This window comes from Dermatophagoides farinae, chromosome 4, assembly GCF_024713945.1.
Source record: "Dermatophagoides farinae isolate YC_2012a chromosome 4, ASM2471394v1, whole genome shotgun sequence".
Taxonomy (NCBI): Eukaryota; Metazoa; Arthropoda; class Arachnida; order Sarcoptiformes; family Pyroglyphidae; genus Dermatophagoides; species Dermatophagoides farinae.
Window position 1 is genome coordinate 6,634,989 of NC_134680.1, and position 17,773 is coordinate 6,652,761.

General features: G+C 30.8%; 6 protein-coding genes across 7 annotated transcripts; 3 read left to right on the top strand and 3 right to left on the bottom strand.

Moving 5' to 3' along the window:
* Positions 1-150: 150 nt before the first annotated feature.
* On the top strand, positions 151-2,334 carry LOC124490330 (uncharacterized). The gene is made up of 2 exons (XM_047052802.2): positions 151-271; positions 355-2,334. The coding sequence occupies exons 1-2, from the start codon at positions 269-271 to the stop codon at positions 2,200-2,202; spliced, it is 1,851 nt and encodes a 616-aa protein (XP_046908758.2). The 5' UTR covers positions 151-268; the 3' UTR covers positions 2,203-2,334.
* Positions 2,335-4,974: 2,640 nt separating this feature from the next.
* On the bottom strand, positions 4,975-6,709 carry LOC124490762 (uncharacterized). Its single transcript, XM_047053313.2, has one exon. The coding sequence runs from the start codon at positions 5,794-5,796 to the stop codon at positions 5,026-5,028; it is 771 nt and encodes a 256-aa protein (XP_046909269.1). The 5' UTR covers positions 5,797-6,709; the 3' UTR covers positions 4,975-5,025.
* A 131-nt stretch (positions 6,710-6,840) lies between these two features.
* Positions 6,841-8,402, bottom strand: Miox (Myo-inositol oxygenase). The gene is made up of 2 exons (XM_047053310.2): positions 7,991-8,402; positions 6,841-7,928 (listed from the first exon to the last, which is right to left on the bottom strand). Exons 1-2 carry the CDS (start codon positions 8,294-8,296, stop codon positions 7,164-7,166), a joined length of 1,071 nt encoding a protein of 356 aa, XP_046909266.2. The 5' UTR covers positions 8,297-8,402; the 3' UTR covers positions 6,841-7,163.
* Positions 8,403-8,497: 95 nt separating this feature from the next.
* Pmm2 (phosphomannomutase) lies at positions 8,498-11,465 on the top strand. The gene has a single exon (XM_047053312.2). It carries the CDS (start codon positions 10,567-10,569, stop codon positions 11,404-11,406), a length of 840 nt encoding a protein of 279 aa, XP_046909268.1. The 5' UTR covers positions 8,498-10,566; the 3' UTR covers positions 11,407-11,465.
* On the bottom strand, positions 11,386-17,617 carry LOC124490759 (uncharacterized). 2 transcript variants are annotated; one of them, XM_075730680.1, is made up of 6 exons: positions 17,216-17,617; positions 16,717-17,170; positions 14,550-15,320; positions 14,182-14,485; positions 12,446-14,111; positions 11,386-12,379 (listed from the first exon to the last, which is right to left on the bottom strand). In XM_075730680.1, exons 2-6 carry the CDS (start codon positions 17,055-17,057, stop codon positions 11,865-11,867), a joined length of 3,597 nt encoding a protein of 1,198 aa, XP_075586795.1. In that variant the 5' UTR covers positions 17,058-17,170; positions 17,216-17,617; the 3' UTR covers positions 11,386-11,864. The 2 variants fall into 2 exon arrangements, with proteins under 2 accessions (XP_075586795.1, XP_075586796.1); XM_075730681.1 differs by lacking the exons at positions 16,717-17,170; positions 17,216-17,617 and adding an exon at positions 15,409-15,756.
* On the top strand, positions 15,851-16,707 carry RpS16 (ribosomal protein S16). Its single transcript, XM_047053314.2, has 3 exons — positions 15,851-16,012; positions 16,072-16,248; positions 16,315-16,707. The coding sequence occupies exons 1-3, from the start codon at positions 16,002-16,004 to the stop codon at positions 16,568-16,570; spliced, it is 444 nt and encodes a 147-aa protein (XP_046909270.1). The 5' UTR covers positions 15,851-16,001; the 3' UTR covers positions 16,571-16,707.
* Positions 17,618-17,773: the final 156 nt, after the last annotated feature.

Below are 17,773 nucleotides of genomic sequence, written 5' to 3' on the forward strand. Positions count from 1 at the left end.
TTTCGATCAGAATCAATAATGAACCTAGAGATTTGTAGTAAGAGAGAGAGAGAGAGAGAGAGAGAGATAAAGAGACTTTATGTTTGGTCACATTAATGGATTGGCGAATAAAATTTTCTATATAAAAATTCAATCAGATTCGACCAGATCAATCATTCCAATTTCGTAACAACAACGACAACAACCACAACAAACGACGACGAAGACGACGATAATCCGATTATCATTAATTTCATCCTTTAACCAGGCAATAATATAATTGAATATAATGGTAAAATAATCGATTGTTTTATTTTCTTTCACATTTTCACCATCGATAATCGATTATAATTCATTTTTATTATTCATTAATAGGATTTAATTAGATTATTATTGATAATAACATTGATTATTAATACCTGTTATGGCATTTTACGTCATAATAATCATTTTAATAATCACCATCATCATCATCATCATCTATTATCAATAAACGGAAATCCTATAGCAACCACTGATACGACGTTGACCACTACTACAACACCATTATCTACTACAATAACAACAACTGAATCACCATTATCATCATCATCATCATTCACCACAACCGATTCAACACAACAACAACAACAGAATCGTATAAATTCATTTGTAAAGAATTTACGTAAAAATGTTTTTGCAACAAATCCATTTCATTATTCATATGGTGGTAAAATGATGAATTTGATTCAACCGTTGCAGCAGCAGCAGCATCAGCAACAAAAACTGGAACAAGAAACTGAAAATCCTGTACAATTTGATGATTGTTTAGGTGTACAACAGCCGAGAAAATCTCAATCACGATCAGATTTGAATATTGTCGCACAACAACAGCCATCAATGCCTTTTTCAACATCGACACCGACGCCATCGGAACAACAATTGGAACAATTCATTCAATCATTAAAACCACAAAATATGGATGCTGACATTGAAGATGATAATGCCGATTCTGGTAAAGATGATAATATTAATAAAACTAATGATTTAATGAACACTGGTGATGATGAAAATCAACCAAGAAAACATTCTGATTTTGAAATCGATTTAATTGATTCATCGATTAAACCACAACAACAACAGAATAGAAATTTTGAAAATGAACGTTTCGAACAACAGAATCTAATGATTGATTCTATTTCGGCTAAAAATGGCCAACAAATGTCAAATAATCAACAAAAAAATAATCGCCGTGGTCAACCACAACGTTTTAAAGCGGCGGTTCTCACACGTTATTCAATGGAATATCGGCCGATTGATTCCAATCTATTGGCTGAACATCATCATCATGAAATTGAAGGTGATGATTTAAATGCTGGTGATGAACGAATCATTGAAGTATTGCCACAAAGTCGTCCATTACAAATTCATTTTAAATCACCATCAAATCGAATAAAAGTTGTACAATCATCGATCAATGATAATGGAAAACAAGAAGAAAATATCCACCAGGAACCAGAAATAGAACGAACAGAAGAAGAACCACGTCTTTATTATCAACAGATACGTAAACCAATTCTGCAACAAGTACATGAAATAATTATGCCATATCGTAAAGTAATACAGGAAGTGAAACCGGTAGTGGAACAAGTTCACACGGTAGTCACATCATCTCGATCTCCACAACCATTTACTGTACAATCTAAGTTTCGTAAATCCAATTCAATCAATCAATCAACCACAACAGCAACGGCAACAGAATTGAATAAATTTAATCGTTCACCAATTTCACGATTCAAACAAATTCAACAGCAACAAAAACAACAACATCCAAATCAAAAGGAACAATTTCAATCATCAACAATCAATGAAGATTCACCAACAGTAACACTAAGTCCATTATTGATTGGTGTTGAACAAATGGTTGAACCAAATGTTGGTGGTGATAATGGTAATGGCCAACAACAGCAACAACATTTAACACAAAAACCAATGTTGTCCACTACAACGTCCACATTGATCCATAATAATGATAATCAACAACAACGACAATTGATGAAAGAATTGCTTCTTAAAATTCTACCACAACCTCATCATTATGGATCATCGTCAGTATTACCATTATCTCAATCATCATTGATCGATGGTAGTGTCAGTGGTGGTGGTGGTCATTATGGATCATCATCACGGCCATCTCTTTTATCATCATCAATGAATGTTGGTGGTACAAAATCCGTTATTTAGAATTTTAAAATTTTTTTTTTTCGAGAAAAAAATTAATTTTTTTCAGGTTTTTTTCACTCATTTTTTCTATTTTTTTATTTTGTTTTCATTCAATTTGATGATGGAAAATTAAATCACATTTCCTCTATTGATTTGATAATGATTGTAAATTTAAATTTAATGATCGTTCATCAATGACATGTTGTTGTTGCTGTGGTTCATGGTGATGATTCGATTGGTCGTCATCTTCTTGACCATGATGTAATGACGGTGATGGAGGTGATTTCTGTTGATGATGATTATTAGCTGTTGAAACAATGGTTTTAACAATTTGCTTCATCGGAAGTATTTCCTGTACGATGGTTTTTGTTGGTATGATTATTTCATGTACATTTTGATGTATTGGTTTTTTTATCAATTGTTTCAATTGTATTGTTGGTTCATGAATTTCTTGCACATCTAATGGATTTTGTCGATGATAATATTTTGGCGGTTTTATCAATTGTTCCAAATGCAGTGAACTTGATTGTGATAGAAATTTTAATTTCAATTCATTATCATTTGATTTGATCACAATTTCCGGTATAGAATTTGCAGGTAATTTTGGTGGTTGGTTAATTTGCTGTAATTTTAATTGACGTTCCGTTTGAACGGCTAAAATGATTTTTCCATCTTGTTTTGATTGACAATCATGATGTGATGAAGCTGGTGGGGGTGGTGGTGGATGCCATAATGATGATTTTGTTTCGGCAGCTATTTCCACCAGATGATTATCATCCGCATCATTATTAGCAGCATTGATCAAATGAATTGCATTGAACATGATGAATGAGAACCAAAACATCATCATATCCATCATAACCGGCACCAGTGATGTTTAATCAATCCAATGTTGATCAAGAAAAACCAAAAACCAAAAAACACACACACCGAAAAAGAAAAAAAACCCAATCCAAATAAAAAATGGCAAACGGTTTTTATTCGATCGAGGAAAACAAAAAAAAAATCCAATCAGAAACCTCAATGACGTAAGCAGAAAAAGAAATTTCTTAATCATCATTATCGGTCAACAACAACAACAACAAAAACTAGATCATTTGAATTTGATTTAAGAAAGAAAAAATAAACACCTCCACCATCACCATCACTGACACATATTTGTTTTTGATTAATTAATTAATTAATTAATCAGGAAACAAAATGAAACAAAAATTATTCATCAAAATCTTATTTTGCATACATCTTCCGTACGTCATTCATGAACACGATGTCGTGTTGTTTTTGTTTCCTCATATACAACAATAAACAATGGACAAAATCGATACATACCTTTATGATATGATGATGGACAAGATGACATAAATGAATGGCTCAATGGATCAATCAGATGATGATGGTGAAACAAACAATAAGAGAACAACAACAACAATGTATCGGATGAATTTTCTTTTGTTTGATGACGATCAATCAATCAATCAATCAATCGATCGATCGATCGATTAATTGAATAATTCAATTTGTATTGTATGTATGTTGAACAGATGATGATGATGTCTTTATTGGTGGCGCCAATGTCATCATTCAGATTATTATCACAAATCGATTTAATTAAATTATATAAATGATCATCACTTATCACGATTATCATAATGGATGTGGATCATTAATTTTTGTATGTGTGTGTTGGTGCGGTCAGTCAAAATTGATGGCGATCTTGTCGCAAGTATTAAAATTCATATAATTGAATCGTTTCGAATTTTGTTTTCTTCTCTATAGATCGATCGATTGTTTGATTATTTCATGCTTTTCATCACTGATTCATGATGATGATGATGATGATTTTTTTTCACACATTTTCAATTCGTTTTGACCAAAAAAAAAAATTACATGTTCAGATAAAATGTTTTTTTTTCATAAAATCAATTCGATTCAGATTGAATGAGTAAATCGGGAAAAAAACGAATTGTTTCGATGATGATTATTATTATGATTAAAATGATGATGATGATGATGATGGTAAACGAGGAAAACGGAAGCAAAAACCACACACACACACACGGTAGTTGATTGATTGATTGATCGGTAAATCCATCGCGCAGTGATCATCATCATCAACAACAACAACAACAACATGGATTGATCGATCGATCAATGAAATAAAATAAAACCCACATCAATATTTATTTAACAACAACAACAACAAAAAAATTTGAATGAATACAAAAAAAAATACTTTATTGATTTTTTGTGAAAACAACCAAACACACACACACACACACAGATTCGAACTAAATGTATCGATTGTATCGATAGTTTGTGTTTTTTTGTTTTCATTATCGATACTTCCCGATTTTTTTTGTCTGTTGTATTTTATTAAGCCCGTATCTCATTTGTTCCGAAAAAAATATAACCCATTGTTTTCTGTTTTGTTTCATTTCAAACCACAACAACGCATCACTCATCATCATCATTATCATTACCAGCATCAGAAGCATCATACATCGATATGAAAAGAAAAAAAAATTTGTACGATACCTAATCATCACCATGTGATAACGTGACAAACATATGAAAACATTAAACACAAGGGAAAAAAAGAATGGAAACAAACACAATCATCGATCGATCGATGATGACGAATCGGATTTTTTTTTTATTTATTGATCAATCAACAACAATCTCAATAACCGGACAACGACGATGATGATGATTATGGCAAAATAAAAATGGAAATAAAGAAAGAAAATTTGGTCATTCAAATAACCGAATAACGAAATGATGACAACAAACACAAACAAACAAAAAAATTTAATTTTAAAACTAAAAAATCAAAGAAAATCATTATCAACCTAATGTTTCTTTGATTTTCAACAATTCTTGCCGTATCAATTCATCGGATTTATTACAACATTGTTGTTGTAATCCTTTTTCAATAATCTGTTTGGCATCCAGAATTTTATGTTCTTTTATCAACAGATATGCTAATGTAATATAATTATCAATAAAATCTGGCTGTAATTCAATGGATCGGCGTAGTTTTGATTCACCATCCAGTAGATTTAATTTCGGTATCACCACATTGGGTCCTAAACGTTTTTGAAAGATTTTCTGCTCATCTTCTGATAACATTGATAATGCTAATTGAAATCTGCCTTGCATAAACAATACCAGATGATCATTGGTGATCTTTTGATTCGATTCTTTTTGTTTTTCTTGTTGCTGTAAACATTTATCTAAATATTGAAGAAAATTTGCCGTATAAAGAATTTTACGTTCAACATTTGCCATTTCAAATAATGCTAAACGACCATGTGCCATTGCTGACCATTTATATGCATAGAAAATGTTTCCATCACCACCACCAACACTTTCGTTTTGCTGTTTGGTAAACAATTCTATTGATTTTTCTGCATAACGTAATGATTCAATTGTCTTCAATTTTATCTCTTCATCATTGGATAGATTCAAGCATTTATAATAAACAATCGATGCTAAACGCCATGCCAGTTCTGGATCTTGTTGCCAATGTTGATTGAGCATCTCTTTTTCCAATTGATTATAATCACAATTTTTTTTACCAATTTCATCATCATATTTCTGATATATTGATGACATTTTTTTTTCTTTCAAAATCGTTTGTCACGTATGTTTAGCTCGAAAAAAAAAAATTTCGTCGTACAAATCAAATCAAAAACAAAAATTCTTCGATCAATCAATCACAGTGCAATCGATAAAAACAAAATTTGAATTACTATTGGGCCATTGATCCGGATCTTTTATTTATACCCAGCAAAAAAGAAAATGTTCGATTTTTTTCTGTGAACCGAATTCAAATCAAATTTTAATCCAAACAAATCAATGCACTCGACTGACCGAACAAACAAACCAAAAAAAAAAAAATTCAAATTCGAAAATTCAACGCAATGATTTTATCGTTCAAACGAAAAAAAAGAACGCCAAATGTCAGGTAATGATTTCGAAATTTTTCTTTCTCTTTTCTTGTCATTTGATTTGGTTTGATTTGATTTGATTTGATAAACTCAAATTTGATGAATTCGATAATTTTTTTTTTCGAATGCTGATGATGATTTATTTTATTCAAAGTGAATCGAAGGATTGATAAGTTTTTTTCTTCCAAAAATGATGATCACATTACTTGTTGATTGTGTGGAGTTGCCAAGCGATTCAACATCGACGACGACGACGACGACAACGACTACAACGGCATAATGGGTCGCCTGATTGGCCCAATCTCAATCAATCAATCATTTATATGACAAATATCAATTATCAATCAATCAATCAAAAGAACATTGATTCGATCAATATATTTTTTTTTCATTTCCATTTAGATTTTGATTTTTGGTTTGGGAAAATTTTTTTTTTTTCGTTATCATAATTTTAAATGGTGATGAGAGATCGTTATGAATTTTCATATTTTATTCAAATTTGATTTGATTACTCATTGATTTTGTGTTGCGTATGATGATGATGATGCTGATGATGATGATGATGATGATGGCCATTTTAAAATCATGAAATGGGATTCAATTTTTTTTGATGAAAATCCGGTTGTAGATGTTCGGGATATTCACCAAGGCCAATTAACTATAACACACAGAGAATGAATATATAGCAATAACAACGTAGTGTAACAAATAGATAAACATAAAAAATATATTAATAATGCATTTTTTTCAGTGGTCTAATAATAGGCAAATGTCGAAGTAGTTGCATATACAGGTTGAATAATTATGTAATTGATAAAACAAAAACAAAAATGTCATAAGAGGCTCTATATAAAGGAATGACGTCGTTTAACGATGAGAAATGTATGAGAAAGATCAATGTTTTTTTTTCCATTTTCAATGATTATAAATCAATAATATATGGTCGTCGTTTATAATTTCATTGTATGATGTGATTGAATGAATGAATGGATGGATTTCAATTGTTTGTTTGTTTGTTTGTTTTTTTTTCTTTCACCAGCTAACCAATCCAGGTATATATTTATCAATCAATGATTGATAATATGGAACCAATTTTGGTATGTCTGGTATTTCCGGTGTTTTAGAATAAAGATCAAATTTGTTAAATTCTCGGATCCAAGGTAACATATGTAGATCATGTTTAGAACATAGATGATAATAATCGCCACCAGTATGCCATGGATAGAATGAATGAAAACGTATGATGTAGAATGCTTGTTCTGGTAATGAACAATCTGGATGATTTTTCAATACTTGATACATATATTCATCGTGGCCCCATGACATAACAACCTGTTTCAATCCACAATTTGGTTGATAGATACCATATTCTGTATTATAATCAGAATTTGTTGTATCTGGATTATCCATGAATGTTTGTTCAGCATATACAACGGATTTAGCCACCTGGCAACCCAATGGAAATGTATCACCAACAACAGCCCATTGTGGTTCACCATAAACAGCCATTAATTTACCCAAGTCATGTATTAATCCAGTCAAATGAAACCAATCCAGATCCGGATGTGCTTCACGTATACGTTCAGCTGTTTGAAATGCATGTATAATATTTGGTAGATCAACATCAGGATCGGATTCATCCACTAGGCAATTCAAATTTTCCAATGCATCCATTATTGTCATTTTAAGTTTATCAAAACGTGTCCAATGATGTAAACGATTACGTGCAAATTCTAATGTTTGATTTGTATGCATTAAACGATATGTGTCAAATACACGTTTCTGGATATAATCATCCTATAGAATTGTAAAATTCAATTAATAAAAATCAATCAATCAAAGAGAGAAAAAAAACCAACCTGATTAATAGTATAAATACGATATTCTTCTGGTGATTTATGTTCAGGACGAAAATGTTCCGAAGGATCCAGATAATAAATGGATTCAGATGCCAAAGAATCATTGGATTTTTTACGTAAAACATTAGCAGTAGTAATAGCTTCTGGTGATAGAAGATGTTCTTGTTGACTTTCTTTTGCTATGGCTAAATCCATAATTAATTTTTGAAGAAAACGAAATAAAAGTTGAACAGTAAATTGTTGTTGTTGTTGAAAAATTAATTGATTCGATTCATTCGAGGTTTGAATTTGATTTGATTTATACATCCATTGTAACAAGGCATTTTATATATGCCATCAATACAGATGATGATTCGTGTACCGTGAATGATGAATTCAAATCCAATTTTTTTCGTCACATATCAAAAAGTGTGTCCAAATGTGATACATACACAGACATGTTCACATCATAAACGATAATTACAATTAGAGGTTTGATAAGAAAAAAAATGAAACACTTACCAATAGTGCAACTAGACGAATATCAGTATATATCAGTATTATGAATGAAACAATGATAAAATGATATTGCAAAAATGATAAAAACGATCAAGTCAAATCGAAATTCATATGACCAAGAAATTATAGTGCTGTAGTAATTGAATGATAATCAGATTGTTCCTTATGATTATGATGATATTATCGTCACATTATTATGAAAAAAAATGACGATGACATGGGTGTGTGTGCCTGTGTTCAAAATGTACGTACGAAAAAAAAAACATTCGAACTTTGGATTGTTCTTTTTTTTCGCTTCTTCTTCTTCTTCTTCTGGTATTCGTTGGTGGTAGAATCGTTGTTGTTTTTGTTTGAAATTTTTTTTTTGTACGGGAAAAACAAAATTTGAACATTTTTTTTGGCCATCAAATATTGCTGGATTTTTATTGCATGAATTACGAAGAAAATTGATCAAATTTGATCACAAGATTGATCGATTGATTGATTATGATTTTGTTTATATTAATCTCATCGAATCACAATCATCGGATTATTATTATTATTATCATCGATCGATCATCAATATCGATATTCGTCATTGGGAAATGTCCATGTGTCATATCTATTGAATTGAATGTATGTCGAAGATTTTGTTGAAACTTTGAACCCATGATGATGATGATGATGAAATCATTTATTTATTTGTTGAGATTTGATCAGTTGATTCTGTTTGTTTTTTGTTGATTTCAATTAATTTTAAAAAAAAAATAAAATTTTCCTCAAAGACTATTTTTCATAAAGTACGACCAAACAATTTCCGATACAAAACACATTCGAATCGGGCACACAAATTGATTACTCAAATCGAATCATATCGCGAATAGATTCATTTTCGATGTAGTGATGGGCGATATACAGTTGTGTGTGTGCGAAAAATGTACGTACAAAAATTTTTTTTACGTGAAATCAGGATTCACTTTTGTTTTGTTTTTTTTTGTTTTGATAAACAACGACAATTGATATTTTGAATATTCAATCAATCAATTAATCATTGCTACATATTGCATTGATGATAATTGTTTTTTTTTTTTTTTTTGATTTGAAAAACGGCATGAAATGAGTAAAACAAAAAAACAAATCACATCAAATGCAATGCAATGTGTGTGTGTTTGTATCGAGCACATGAACTTTGGTCAGCATATTGTTTCTTTTTTTTCTCGATAATTTCATTTGTCTCTTAATGTTTTTTTTCAATTATAAATAAATAAATAATATATAAAATCCTCGTGCGAATCGTCATCGTCACAAGGAGACCCAGTTAGAACCGGTGATTTGAAATTTGTGATGATTGTTGATGATGATAAAAGTTTCAAATAAATACATTTCACATTTTATTTATTTATTCAATCAAATATAGTCGATAATTGATCGATTTTTTTTTGTTTTTTGATTATCCGATCATCATCAGGCAACCTAGATGTGAAAGAAATGGCCAACATTTCGAATGAATCAGGCGATATCTCACACAGACAAAAAAATTTTTTCTTTCTTTATTTCTTGTTGAAACACACACACAAAAATTTAAAGTTGAAAATGAAAATTTTCCATCCAGTTTTTTTTGTGTTTGTATTTTTTTTATTGAAAGTTTCGAAAATAATTTTTGTTGTTTATATTGTTGTTGTCGATGTTATCGATAGTGTCGCTCATCACATCAATAGGATATCGCCTGATGTTTCGAATCAATGAATCGATTGATGATCGATATGTGTATGATTTATCAAGGAAAATTTAAGTTTGGAATTTTTTTTCACATTTTGCAATATTGATGATATTAATTTTACGAAGAAAATATTGATATCATCATCATCATCATCAAAATCAATGAAAATTGATTAAATTTTGCTGACAAAATTTATTTACGAAAAAAAAATTATTCAAAAGATGGCGGTACTGTCGTCATTTTTTCATATGATGATGTGTTATTTCACATTTCAAACAAAAAAAAAAAAAACAACGGCATCGTTTGGATTTCTTTAACATATCATCAATTTGATTCAAATTCTGTCCCATTAACAATTTAAATCATCATCATCATCATCATGTCATCATCATCAGCATCACTACCGCAGCAAAAAGAATTTCCACGTACACTTGTTTTGTTCGATGTCGATGGAACATTAACCCGATCTCGTATGGCAATCACATTAGAAATGGAACAATTTCTACTGAAACTTAAAGAAAAAGTTGACGTTGGTTTAGTCGGTGGTTCAGATCTGGCCAAAATTGCCGAACAAATGACATCCATTGATTGTGGTGAATCATTTCAATCACAAGATTCGGATTCACAAATCGCTCAATTGATTAAGAAATATGATTATATTTTTGCCGAAAATGGTTTATTGGCTTACCACGATGGCCGATTAATAGGTAAACAAAGTATATTAAACGAATTGGGTGAAGAACGTGTACAAAGATTTATCAATTTCGCACTCGGTTATTTATCTCGGTTAACGATACCGAAAAAACGTGGAAATTTCATCGAATTCCGTAATGGTCTTATAAATGTATCGCCAATTGGCAGAAGTTGTTCACGTGACGAACGAAATGATTTTTTTGCTTATGATCAAAAACACGGTATTCGTGAGAAAATGATTAATGCATTTCAACAAGAATTCAATGGCACCGACATAGAAATGGATTTTGTTATTGGTGGACAAATATCCATTGATTGTTTTCCACGTGGTTGGGATAAAAAATTTTGTCTCCGTTTCATACCCGATGATCGTTATGATAAAATTTATTTTTTTGGTGATCGTTGCCTGCCCAATGGTAATGATTATGCACTGTTTTCACATGAAAGAACCATTGGATATGCTGTTAAATGTCCGGATGATACACGTGAACAGGTGGAAAAATTATTTTTCAATCAAAATCAATGAAATTTATTGAATTTTTGCATTTTTATTCAAAAATAAAACAACGGATTATAATTCATAAAGTTTTTTGTTTTGCATCTCTCTTTGTGTATGTGCGTGTGTGTGAATAAAATGATATCAAAGAATTAAAATTGTAGTAAAGAGATTTTTTTTTGTTTTTTAAAATGTTGAAAACAAGTTGGATAAAAGAAATTCATATTTTTTTAACAAATGATGATGATGATGATCAAATTTGACTTGGAATTATTTTAGCCTTGTGTTCACCGAGGTTAAGTATTTGAAGAATACACATAATTGATGAATTTGTGTGTGATTATTATATGACCGGTAATGGTGATAATAGTAGTAGAGTGTGAAATGATGTGAATATAATTATTATGACACTTGTTGATCACTATGAATGGTGTATGAAAACACGTACTTTTTTTTGGTTACAAATTTCAATTTTGTTTTTGTTGTTATCAGGCATTCGTAATGGACGGATGAATACCATGTACACGAAATCGATAAAGGCATGTATAATCTGGATGACCATGATTGGATTTAACATTCAATTCAATCATATCGAATGTATGTTTTGCTGCTTCTTGATTCTGTACCAGGAATTGTTGTAATGGACGTTCAACATCATCAATTTGATAATAATATTCCCCTAATATTATTGGATCTAAATCATGTTCATGACGAAGTCCATAAACAATAAGACGATTTGGAGCCGATTTTATATGACCATCACGTGATAATTCAGCTGGTATATGTTCATACGTGAATGCTGTCGGTATTATACGTGCCGATAGATGAATACCTAAACGACCTTCAGATCCTTTGAAACACCAACATTCACCCGGAACGACACCGGATTGAATTACAACACGTGGACTATTTATTGAACGCCAAATAGTCATACCCAATAATTTATATGTTCCCCATGATAATTCATATGATTCAGAACATCGAGTTTGCATAATCCAACCACCTAAATTGTGAATTTTCCAAAAAAAAATCAAATTTTTGTATTTAAAAATGCATTTATTCAACTTACCAGAAGATTCTAGAGCAAAATCAGCTTCACCAGTTTTATCCGCATCATATTTAGCCAATGCTGAGTGTATCAATCGTTCTACATCAATCAATGATATTGAATCTATTTTAATGTTCGAACTACCCGTGTGTTTTTGGCGTTGTACTAATTGTTGTTGTTCAATTAATTCCGAACGAATCTGATCGATAATCATTGAAAGATTCATATCCACACGATTACGATATTCGTCAATTAATTGAATTAAATTTAATCGAACATTTTCCACTTGAGATTTTAATTCTTCATCATAACGTTGTTGCATTTGAGATAGTTTCGAATCCATATTTCTAGTGATTTCATTCTCAATCTCACTTCGAACACGATCCCAAGTAGTAGTATTCGAACGATTACAACATGTTGTTAATTGTGATTCCAATTCATGGATACGTTCTACAAGACGTGGATCCATTATAGTAGGTGGTGGCATAGAGGCAGCAGGATTCGAAATAGAATCATATTTTTGTTGATTCATCTCTTTCAATGATAAAAGTTCCTTTCGTAAGGCAGAAATTTCTGAATCAAAAACAGAACGATAAGATTCACCAGCTGGTGGTGAATATGATGAAAATAATGATGGCCATTTTGATAATGAATTCAAGGATAAGAAACTTGGCCATATTGATAATGATGAAAAAAGTTCAACAAACGATGATGATGATGGTGATGATGAATGTAAATCAATAGCATTTGTTGTCCATTGTAACATTTGATAATATGATGATGACCCAGGACCCAATAAATAACTTATCAATAATGGTAATAAGAATAGGAAAAGAAAAAGGCCAAGAAAAATTTTGAAACAAAAACCTGGTGAGCAGAATCCTAATTTAGAAGAATCTATCATCACTTCATCATTGTCAACAAGATTGTGATTATTACGGATTCGTTGACGGAACCATGTACCACTACTACTGGTTTTTGGAAGAAAAAACATTGAATCACCACCCATATGATCGTTATTTTGATATACATTCAATCTTGATGACGTTGATGATGATGTATAAGTTTCATTTAAATTTAAATCATTATTATTTGTTGATGGCACTTTATTATTGATGATTAAATCACTGGATCCAATATATGGTATATGACGTACAGTTGTAATAAAAAATCGTTGAATTCGACGAATAAAAGTAAATTCTTCTTCTTCGTCTTCAGTATCGTCTTCCATTCCATTATCGTCATCTTCTTCAGAATAATGACCGAGATTATTTTGATTACTCCGTGTTCTGGAGTATGATGATTTCACCATACGACGTTTTGATATTTTCATTGGTTCATCACCATTATTATCAATTATGATTGGTTTACGTAATGTCATTTTCACAGTTTGATTTAAATCTTCTTCATCATTCAAATTTGTTTCATTCATGAATCCACCATTATTATCATTATTATCATCATCATCATCGGAAAATTCAATATTCGATGATTTCAATGTTTTTGTTGTTGTTTTATTTATAGTTGATTGTTGAGGTAATAATGATGATCCAGATGATCCAGCATCCAATATATTCGGTTTAAATGGTGTTGAATGAAATGGCTGTTCAATATGATGATGAATATTATGGTATTGTTGTGGTATACGTGGCCTAACAATATGTGTTTCATTACAAGCAGCATTTTGCTTTTTAGAAAAAAAAGAAATAAATTCTTTTCATTAGAATTTAAATAATGATCAAATTATAAACATATACCTGATAAGAGCCAGTAGTAGTGGAAGTTGATGATGATGATGATACAATCCTACGTGTTGCTAATGATTGTTGTGTTGATGAAATTGTTGATACTGGTATACCATGTTCATTGAATCTTCGCTGTATCATATCTGATTGTAATATTTTATTCGTTGGTGATAATGATCGATTATTATTATGATGATGATGCCGTACAGATTGCCGTGACATATTTGGTACAGTCCAATTATACCAATCACAATTCTGAACTAATGGTGAATAACTCGAACTATGTGCGTATGTATAATCAGTTTTATTTTGATCTCTGCAAAAAAAAAACGAAAAAATTAAATTAAATTACACAATCAAAAATTCTGAAAAGAACCTACTTTAAATCCGTTTTCAATTGTAAATAATGTTTATAACGTGAATGAATTTCTTCATCAATCGAACGTCGTTGTTGTTGCCGAATGATTGAATTATCACCATCAACACCATCGATAGATCGATTCTGTTCTTCATCAATCACAATAGATCGAGCAGTTTGTTGCTGTCGGTGTTGTTCACTTTTATCACTTATCTGACCATGACGAATATTTTTGCCAAAAAATGAAACAATTATTTTTCGATGATCGTGATGATGAGCTGTTGTTGCTGCTGCATCAGTTGCTGCCTCTTTTTGTTGTTGTTGTTGTTGCAGTAGTTGATTTTGTGACAAATTTTGTTTTTGCTGCTGCTGCTGTTGTTGTTTGATATTGTGGCTATTTTTATTTTTATTACTTATAATCTGGTTGTTGTTGTTATTGTTGTTGCCAATTATTTTTATCTTTTTTGTTGATTCCAATGATTTCGAAATTTGGTGGCGTTCAAAAACGTTCGAATACTGTGGTCGTTTTTTTCGCTGTTTTTTATTCGAATTATCTTGTTGTTGTTGTTGTTGTTCTTGTTCCAAATGATGATGTTCATGTAAATCAAATTTAGTTTTCTTTAATTTCGGTGTCGATGTTCGGTTATTATTATCGATAATATCACAATCATCTAATTCGGATAAATGTATAGTTGATATTGATGTTGATGCTAATGAATCACCAGTATCTGTATCGTCATCTGTATTCTCATCAGCTATAATGGTGGTCGTTATTTGTTTGGATTTTTTACGCCTGCAAAAAAAAAAAAAAAAAATTATCGATGATTCCAAAATCAAGAAAAAAAACGAAAAATTTTAAAAAAACAATTCGTCAATCTTACAATCTCTTTGGACGATTCAAATTATCATCATCTACAAAAATTAATTGAAATTTTTTCGTTCTTTTATCCTCAAACATTGATTCCATTGGAAAATTATAGTTGCACAAACATTTACACCTATGTAGGCACAATTATCATCATCATCATCATTGTCATAATAAATTCATTTAAAATATTTGGCTTCATCGTTTATCATTGGAAAATAGATGATTTCGAAACGGATATTTCAATTAAAATCAATCAATTGAACAATGGAAATAAATAAAGGACAAAAGATACACAAACACCCAAAACAAAAAATGATTCTTTTCACTCAAAAAATATTCCAGTCCTATACTCTATGAACGGTCATTGAATACAATGAGAGCTACAAACTGAATTTTCTCATCATCAAATACCACTACTACTACTACGTTGAACACACGTTTTCAGGGAAAAGCAAAATGTGTGAGACAGTGTGAGGTTTCTATTTCCTTTTTTTCTCGTTCACATTGTTGTTCAACGTGTTTGAGTGTTTTTTGTGTCTTTTTGTCCGGTTTTTTACGAATTTTTTATCAAAAATTTTTGATCATTTTAATCTAAAAAAAAACAAAATGCCAGAAACGTAAGTTGATTATTTGTTTTTTCATCCATTTTTCATTATTTCTGAAATTTTTTTTTTAGGAAAGATCCAACCTATTCAGTCCAGGTATTTGGACGCAAAAAAACAGCAACAGCCGTTGCTTATTGTAAAACTGGCCGTGGTTTAATCAATGTAAATGGCCGACCATTGGATATGATTCAACCACAAATGTTGAAATATAAACTTTTGGAACCAATTCTATTATTGGGACAAGATAAGTATGTTTTTTGTTTTGTTTTAAATATTTGATTGAAACTGACAATTTTTTTTTTGGCCTCGACCAGATTCGCACAGGTCGATATTCGTGTACGTGTACGTGGTGGTGGTCATGTTGCTCAGATCTATGCCATTCGTCAAGCAATTTCACGAGCATTGGTTGCTTATTATCAAAAATATGTGGATGAATCATCGAAAAAAGAGATAAAAGACATCCTAATTCAACATGATCGTTCATTATTGGTAAGCGATCCACGACGTATGGAACCGAAAAAATTCGGCGGTCCTGGTGCACGTGCTCGTTACCAGAAATCTTATCGTTAAAATTATACAAACACACCATATGACATACACAACATTGATTTTTTTGCAACAAAACAAAATTCACACCCAAAATGTTTATCATTTGTCATTTTTTTCTATGTCAACGATAAACTAAACAATAAAAAAAATGAAAATTTCACACTTACTTTTGACCTTTATGATGATGTCGATATCGGACATTTATTCCTTGAGCAGCAACAGTAGCAGCGTTACAACAATCATTTGGACATTTACTACGTAGATAATAACCCGATTCTGATGCTGTGGATGATGATGATGATGATGATTCTGAAATATTCATTGATCGTTCAATACCTTCATCGATTGATGAATTATCGTCGATTGGTGATGATTTTGGAATTTTAAATTTCAACGTTTCATTTTGTTTTGAATTTTTCTTTTTATTCGTCACTGGGTTATGATTACGATCCAATAAAAATTTGTTTATCGTTCCATCATCGCCATCATCATCGTGTATCATTTCCATATTTTTGTTTTTTGTTTGTTTCTACTGCATTCCAATTTCACATCTGTCTGTCTATTCATTCATTTTGCGTCATACATACGTTCATGATTTTCAAGGATAATCATTGGCTAGTTCTTGTAAACAGAATAAAAATAAAAAAAAAATCTTTTCATACATACAATTCACATCAAAGAAGAAAACGTTCGAATTTCGTGGATTAGACGTTAAATCATGATGACGATGGGTATTATATTTAAACAAACACAATTGTTTTGACTTTGATTGGTGTGTTATTTTTATGGTTTGCAACAGTTTGGATGTTAATAAATAAAAAATAAAAATAAAGAAAAACTATTTGGCGAATGCGCGATAAATAACTTGTGTGTTAAATTTTGTTTTGTTTTGTTTTTTTCATCATCATCATCATCGAATGTCTACAATGTTGCACACACACATATCAATATTCAAGGACATAAATTTTCAATCAACACTGGCTGATTGGTGAAATTTTTTTTTTTTTTTTTGTTCATTTGTTTTTTTGTTTATTCGAGGGTCATTGGAGTGTATTGGAATTTTACATAATCGTGAAAAAAAAGACACAGGAAGAAAAAAGTAAACAACAAACACCCACTATTTATATTGTAAAATTTTGAAAAATACAAATGGAATATATTTCGTTATTATTCTCGGAGTGGAATGGATCTGCACCTGGGTTAATCGATTCAATTCAGTTGATC

Excerpts from the sequence above, each read along its gene's own strand:
- RpS16 (XM_047053314.2), top strand. Across the intron at positions 16,249-16,314 it reads CTATTATTGGGACAAGATAA|ATTCGCACAGGTCGATATTC; the intron begins GTATGTTTTTTG and ends GGCCTCGACCAG.
- Miox (XM_047053310.2), bottom strand. The coding sequence starts at position 8,296 with ATGTATAAATCAAATCAAATTCAAACCTCGAATGAATCGAATCAATTA. Across the intron at positions 7,929-7,990 it reads GTATTTATACTATTAATCAG|GATGATTATATCCAGAAACG; the intron begins GTTGGTTTTTTT and ends ACAATTCTATAG.
- Pmm2 (XM_047053312.2), top strand. The coding sequence starts at position 10,567 with ATGTCATCATCATCAGCATCACTACCGCAGCAAAAAGAATTTCCACGT.
- LOC124490759 (XM_075730680.1), bottom strand. The coding sequence starts at position 17,057 with ATGGAAATGATACACGATGATGATGGCGATGATGGAACGATAAACAAA. Across the intron at positions 14,486-14,549 it reads CAATTGAAAACGGATTTAAA|AGATCAAAATAAAACTGATT; the intron begins GTAGGTTCTTTT and ends TTTTTTTTGCAG. Across the intron at positions 14,112-14,181 it reads CTACTACTGGCTCTTATCAG|CAAAATGCTGCTTGTAATGA; the intron begins GTATATGTTTAT and ends TTTTCTAAAAAG.
- LOC124490762 (XM_047053313.2), bottom strand. The coding sequence starts at position 5,796 with ATGTCATCAATATATCAGAAATATGATGATGAAATTGGTAAAAAAAAT.